This window comes from Camellia sinensis, chromosome 2 (assembly GCF_055761805.1).
Source record: "Camellia sinensis isolate YWXY chromosome 2, ASM5576180v1, whole genome shotgun sequence".
Lineage (NCBI taxonomy): Eukaryota > Viridiplantae > Streptophyta > Magnoliopsida > Ericales > Theaceae > Camellia > Camellia sinensis.
The window spans coordinates 190,818,820-190,824,924 of NC_138962.1; the positions used below are offsets into that span (position 1 = coordinate 190,818,820).

The following is a 6,105-nucleotide window of genomic DNA, read 5'->3' on the forward strand; positions in this document are numbered from 1 at the left end:
TTTTAAATTTTGAACAAACATCTCGTCAATGAAATAACCCAATTGTCTTACTACTTGTAGGGGTACATGAAATGGTTGTTGGAATGTTGATGACACAAAAAACAGAGTGTTTTTTACATTTCACGTCAAAATAATTTCCAAACATTCAAGTCAACTTAACTTAGTCGTGTTTCAAAATGACATACCTTGAAAGGTAAGTATTTCTGTTTAGACTACACGTATGGATGTATATCATGTTGACTATATCATGTTGACTATACATTAGCCTGCAATGTGCAACAGTGAACTCCTTCATAATAAAAAAATGTCCCCACGGCTAGTAGTTGGTAATATACAAACCAACAAGTAGTCATTTGCATTACCAACATAACCAAAATAATGGTACACAAAGCTACAAAAAAACATAAATAAATAAACAAGCATGACACAGTAGCCCGCCATAGTGAATAATAAAAACAAGACAGAAGCATCCAGTTCCATCATAAATACCACATACAACCATGGAATAGTATGTAGAGCTAAGGGAAAAAAAAAGAAAAAAGAAAAAGGAAACGGAAAATGAAAACATCACAAACAACCATCCTGTTTATTACAAGTCATCCACGGTAATGAAAATTTATCAACGTTGACAAGAGAAGGCCATATTTAGCTACAAGAACCGCTATCACACCCATCGAGCCCCGAATAGGCTCGCAAACGGCGCAGCAGCATTGCATTGCAGCTGTTTCTGTGTCAGCCAGCCAATAATGTGGTTGTCATCGGGCTGGCACATCATCACCTCTCGGTAATCTGCGTTGTCCATCAGTGTCGACGCAAAATGGAATAGCGACATACTGAGAAGGGAAGGAATAACCCTGAGGCCTTGCATGCACTCCAAAATTGTGTACAGTGATTCGTTACCAATGAGGTGCCTGACAGTGACTTGCTGATTTTGGGTTCGAACCACGTTGGCCAAATTGTTTATTCTTTCTGCTATAATTGATGCACCACTGGTTGCCTTCTTCGACTTTGCACAACTTGTTGACGAAGTCTGTTTCCTTTTCACCGCAGTTTCGACTAGTTCCATTGAAGGATCTTGATCCACGTCGGCTGCACATGCGGGGATCTGATCAACGAATGGCCACAATCCTATACTATCAACTGAATCCGATGAAACAGTTACAGGTTCAGTTACTGTCTCTCCCAGGGTCCAATGGTTCTTACTCGTAGCAGAAGCCCCTGTGAAAACCGTCTCCATCAACTTGCGGTGTTCCAAAGTTTTTTTCCTAAACTTTGCACATACCTTGTTTGTCTGAAAAATGAAAATTGTAAATAAAAACTGTTACTACATGCAATATGAGGAAATTTTACTACCAACAATCACAAATATAAATGGTAATAAAAAAATATGAAACAAAACAAACATGCGAAAATATAAATTTACTTACTGATTCCATCTTATCCCACCACGTATCAGACGCCTGAAACAAACCAGTTTCGCTGTCAAATCCAATCCTTGAGATTCCTTCGCTGAAATCCATTAACTTCCTCCAAGCATTCCATTCTTTTTTCAAACTCATAAATTTATTCTTCAACTGTTTCAGCCCATGTTTTTTTCCAGTTTTTTTTTTTCAAATTTCTTTGCCAACGACTTGTACCTAGTTTGGCTTAGGATTAGGAATGGGCGATTCCCTTTTGTAATCTCATTGGAAAGCAGCTGCAAGAAAATCCGGGTTGACTCTCTATCCCAGGATGCCTTGTGGTTGAACTGCTTTTTTTTTTCTTCAACACTACTAGACTTCTCTGTTGGAATGCCTTTGTTTTTTGAAGGGGTACGAGGGGAAGTATGTATGGAAGCCATTTGGACTCACCAAAAATATATGCAAAGTAATTTACGGGCCAACATGATCACAATCACAAAATTGCATGGGAATTACTAATATATAACAATTGCACAGTAATTAAAAATAATTGGTTGCTACATTCACAATGTATAACCATTGCACAGTAATTAAAATAAGAATAGCAACACATAATATTCATGCAGAACGAGTGGTCATAGGAATACAAACACTTGTTAAATAATTTTGTTGCACTAACGTAGTCATTAACGTCTCCGCCTAACTATTTTACAAATCAAAGGTGATGTTCAAGTGATTACAGTTAACATCATTACAACAATCATGCACTTCAAGCGCTACGTTTGATTACATACACAACAACAAAATGACAATGGCAATGCACAACACAGAGACAATGGTTTTAAGGAGATGCAACGAGTGTTGAATGTGTATGACATCATCCTGCAAGTGCATGACAATGTCGTTTGTGGAGGACGCATAGTCCGTGCTCTGTCTCCTTGGTTTTTCACAACAACCAATCCAACTAACACAGGGCTGACGAGTGAAAATGACAAAGTTATTAGTCAATTGGTTCGGAATTAAATGCAATTATGACCGTTGTTGAATTGGACACTAACTACAAGGCAGGGACAAGCAAAGTACGGATGCCTTGCATTTTTGTTCGATTTGGATATCTTCACAACACAATGATTGTAGCCATAGGCACACATTCGACGTGGCCATGTAGTGGAAGTAGCAGTTGAGGTAAAAAAAAACCATTCGTATGTTTTCTGACCGTGTAAATGACCACTACAACAAACATTGTTAACATGTAGGTGCGACATACATCATAGTGAAGGAATTCTTTCTGTAGAAAATGACAAATGTCCCCATTTGTTTCTAAAAACATGGGTTGTACAAAAGGAAAAAATTTGACAAGTACAAATAACTTGACAAATACTAAACCAGAAGCGTGTAAATGATTGTAGTGCAATTCATATTATTTATGTGTAGGGTTCAAATATTGTAACAAATGAAATGAAATATCTGTTTTAATAGTCTGTTTCATAAAACCAATCTTAATTAAAAACCAATTTTAATAGTTTGTTTCAAAAATTATAACAAATGAAACCAAATAGTCTGTTTTATTGTACTGCAATTTATAATGTATTACTGATCTAATAGATTCAGCATTTACCCGTAATAGTTTGTTTTAATACCTGAGTGAAGAACCAATTGTCTTAATCAAAACCTGATGAACATTAGAATGACATCAAGCTGAAAGTGAAGGACAAATTCAAGTTAGTATTAAAAAAATTGTCAATGTCATATTTTTTAGCCTTAATGCATAAAAACCAATCTTAATTCTCGTCAAAAATCAGATCATAACACATAATTTGTTCCGACCCAAATCAATATATTGGTTCCATCAAATTTTATGATCATAGAACATGCAGTTGAAGTAGAAAGAGTTTGAAATCTATAATCATAAGAGGTAAATGAATCACTATTTCCCTGTGAAATGGAGAGGATCCAAATCCCCACAAAAATGAAGCTTCCAACTTCAACAACAACCAGGAAAAAAAAAAGAAAAAAAGAAAAAAAAAAAAGTGGTACGTATCTCTCAACTCATCACGTTTCAGATAATTTTGCTGACTAAAATTCAGTCTATAAACAGAAAATCATGTTTGATCTTGACAAAATCTGATATTTAGTCGATAATTTTGGACATGTAAAGAATGGAAACAATGGAAAAAATAGGACATGTGCTGGGATAATGTTTCATCTTCACAAAATTTAGGGTGTGTTTGGTTTGGTTTTGGGAGATAAATTTTCAAAAAAAATCTTCGAGAAAGAGTTTAGAATTTTTTTTGGATTGTTTGGTTGTATATTTTGAAAATAGTTTTGGAGTGTGGGAGTTTGGAATGATTTGCTATTTTGTTGTAGTTGAGTAGATGTGTGTGAGAGAAAGTGATTAAGAAGGAGAGAGGAGAGAGAAAAAGTGATTGATTGATGTGTTGGAGATAAAAAGTGATTTTGAAAAAAAAAATTCCAAAATCACTAAACCAAACAAAATTTTAGAAAATTTTTTCCAAAATTTATTTCTCAAAAACAAACCAAACATGGCCCTAGTCTCCACAAACAGGACATGTACCGAATGGCAACAAAAAAAAATGACAAAATTTCCCATCAATCAGCATATACTGGAGTGCAGAATCAAAGGGTTCGAGCAAAAAAATGGAATAGACCACGGATCTTGTAATTTCAGAGATCAAATTTCTAAACAAAAACAAAACACGTGTTCCACTAGAATTTATGGAACATCCAAATCATACCATGGTTTTCTCAGATGCTAAACAAAGAAATAACATCCACACAACAATAATTTCAATTTTTAATGAATACCCTAACAGATCGGGTTGCAGGAGATCAAATCGACCCAAAACGAAAATAAAATCTGTGTACCTAACGATCGGTGGTGGCGAGGACACGATGGTTGCAGTGTCACCGCCAATGTGCACTTCAGTGGGCTTGGGCTATGGACCGCTTTAGTTGCTGTTCTTGTTTGCCGATGGTAGTCTTCAATTTTTGCCTCCTTACAGACCAAAAAGCCCTAGGTGAGGGAAAGTGTGTGGTTTGGTTTGGTGTTGCTGTACACAAATGGATTGGCAATGGGGATAATTTGGTAATTTACACAGAGCCTGAACCCATAGCCATCCACGTGACTCTATTTTGTCTCTTGTGGCTAATTTAGCCTATTTTGGATGGATGTGGCTAATTTAGCCCAAGTTTGTATTGCCAAATGAGCACTAAAGAATTTTGGTACAGTTTAGTGTTTATTTTTTTATGTGTAAAACGACCCATCACCTTTTAAGATATATTGTTTTATTAAATAAAGGTTCTTAAAATAATGGTTAAAGCTCAAAATTTTGTTATTTCTCTGGGATAAAAATGAAGCCTCATGTGTTTTTTTTCTTCTATACTTGTACTGAATGAAATGAATAAAAGGCATGTGTGCTAGAATTTTCTAGATAAAATCAATTCTAATTGCCAAAATCAATACCAAACAGTCACTCCATTGCACCAGTAACCAACTAGACAAAACAGAAAGTAACTCAAATCCAAATAAGAGTTAGTTGGGATTGGGCCTGAGCTAGGTAGGGCTTCATATCCCAGAAACTACAAGCCACACAATTTGGTCATACAAATGGATTAAGAATAGGTTTGGGTGGTGTGACTGGTGTCCCTTGTTTGGGGATGGCAATATTCTAAAGTGGATGTCATTTTAAAAAATAAGCTAGATTAAATGGTTCTTTTCAGTAATGTTATAAACACTCAAACATTTTTCACATAACCACGTCAACACTACATTCTGTGCCATTTTTCCAAAAATAATGTATTGATATTGTTTTCGGGTTTGTTTTCTTAGCAATCACATAATCTTTTCATTGCAAATTTTGTACTATGTTGAGTGTGTGTGTGTGTGTGTGTTTTGCTAACTTCATAATCTTAATAATTGTAGGGTTAATTACACTTTACAGCCTTCAACTAATATAACCTCATTGTTTCTTTCCTTTCAATTAAACACCACCTACCTACCTTGGCCACCATCTCACCTCACCGCATCTCTAGCACCACCTATACTCGAAGAAAAAATATACTCATACGTAGCAGCTAAGACCACCCATCTACACCAATGACATCCTAACCAACTTAAAAACACTACTGATGTGAAAATCAAATATTTCATTGTCTTCAAAAAGTAATGAGACACTCCTACGCTCCGAACTTATGATTTGCAAAAGCCAAATGGCAGCATTTGGCATTTTTCTGTAGTTATATATACCCACTCTAATATCAACCAATCAGACACCTAATCTGTAGTGATGAATTTAGTGACCTTGGGCAGCTCTTTATCCGTCAATAATAACGAGCCCAATTACCCTCAAGATCACATTTTACCATTGAGTTGTTCGTTACTAAGTCTTGAAAACAAGGTTCTTGCAGAAGGCAAATCCTCCATGAAGGCTCAATCACACCAACATGATTATGGATTTTATAGGGGAAGTAGAGTGAGATATGCATGCAAAAGTGAGTAGCATGATCAACAATGAAGGTTGGAATTGGCCTAGAATGCTTAATGGTTAATCAAACTCCTACTAACATGATACCTGACTGCAGCAAAGAGGATCATCTAAGATGGACACCTAACTCTTATGGTATTTTCTCTATAAGATCAGCTTGGCGTGTTGTTAGATCACATCATCAGGTGGTAAACTGGTAT

The 6,105-nt window shown here is 35.8% G+C and overlaps 1 protein-coding gene across 1 annotated transcript; it reads right to left on the reverse strand.

Annotated features, from left to right (window-relative positions):
* Positions 1-412: 412 nt before the first annotated feature.
* On the reverse strand, positions 413-3,796 carry LOC114310592 (uncharacterized). The gene is made up of 2 exons (XM_028256637.2): positions 1,428-3,796; positions 413-1,291 (listed from the first exon to the last, which is right to left on the reverse strand). The coding sequence occupies exons 1-2, from the start codon at positions 1,557-1,559 to the stop codon at positions 665-667; spliced, it is 759 nt and encodes a 252-aa protein (XP_028112438.2). The 5' UTR covers positions 1,560-3,796; the 3' UTR covers positions 413-664.
* Between the last annotated feature and the right edge of the window lie 2,309 nt (positions 3,797-6,105).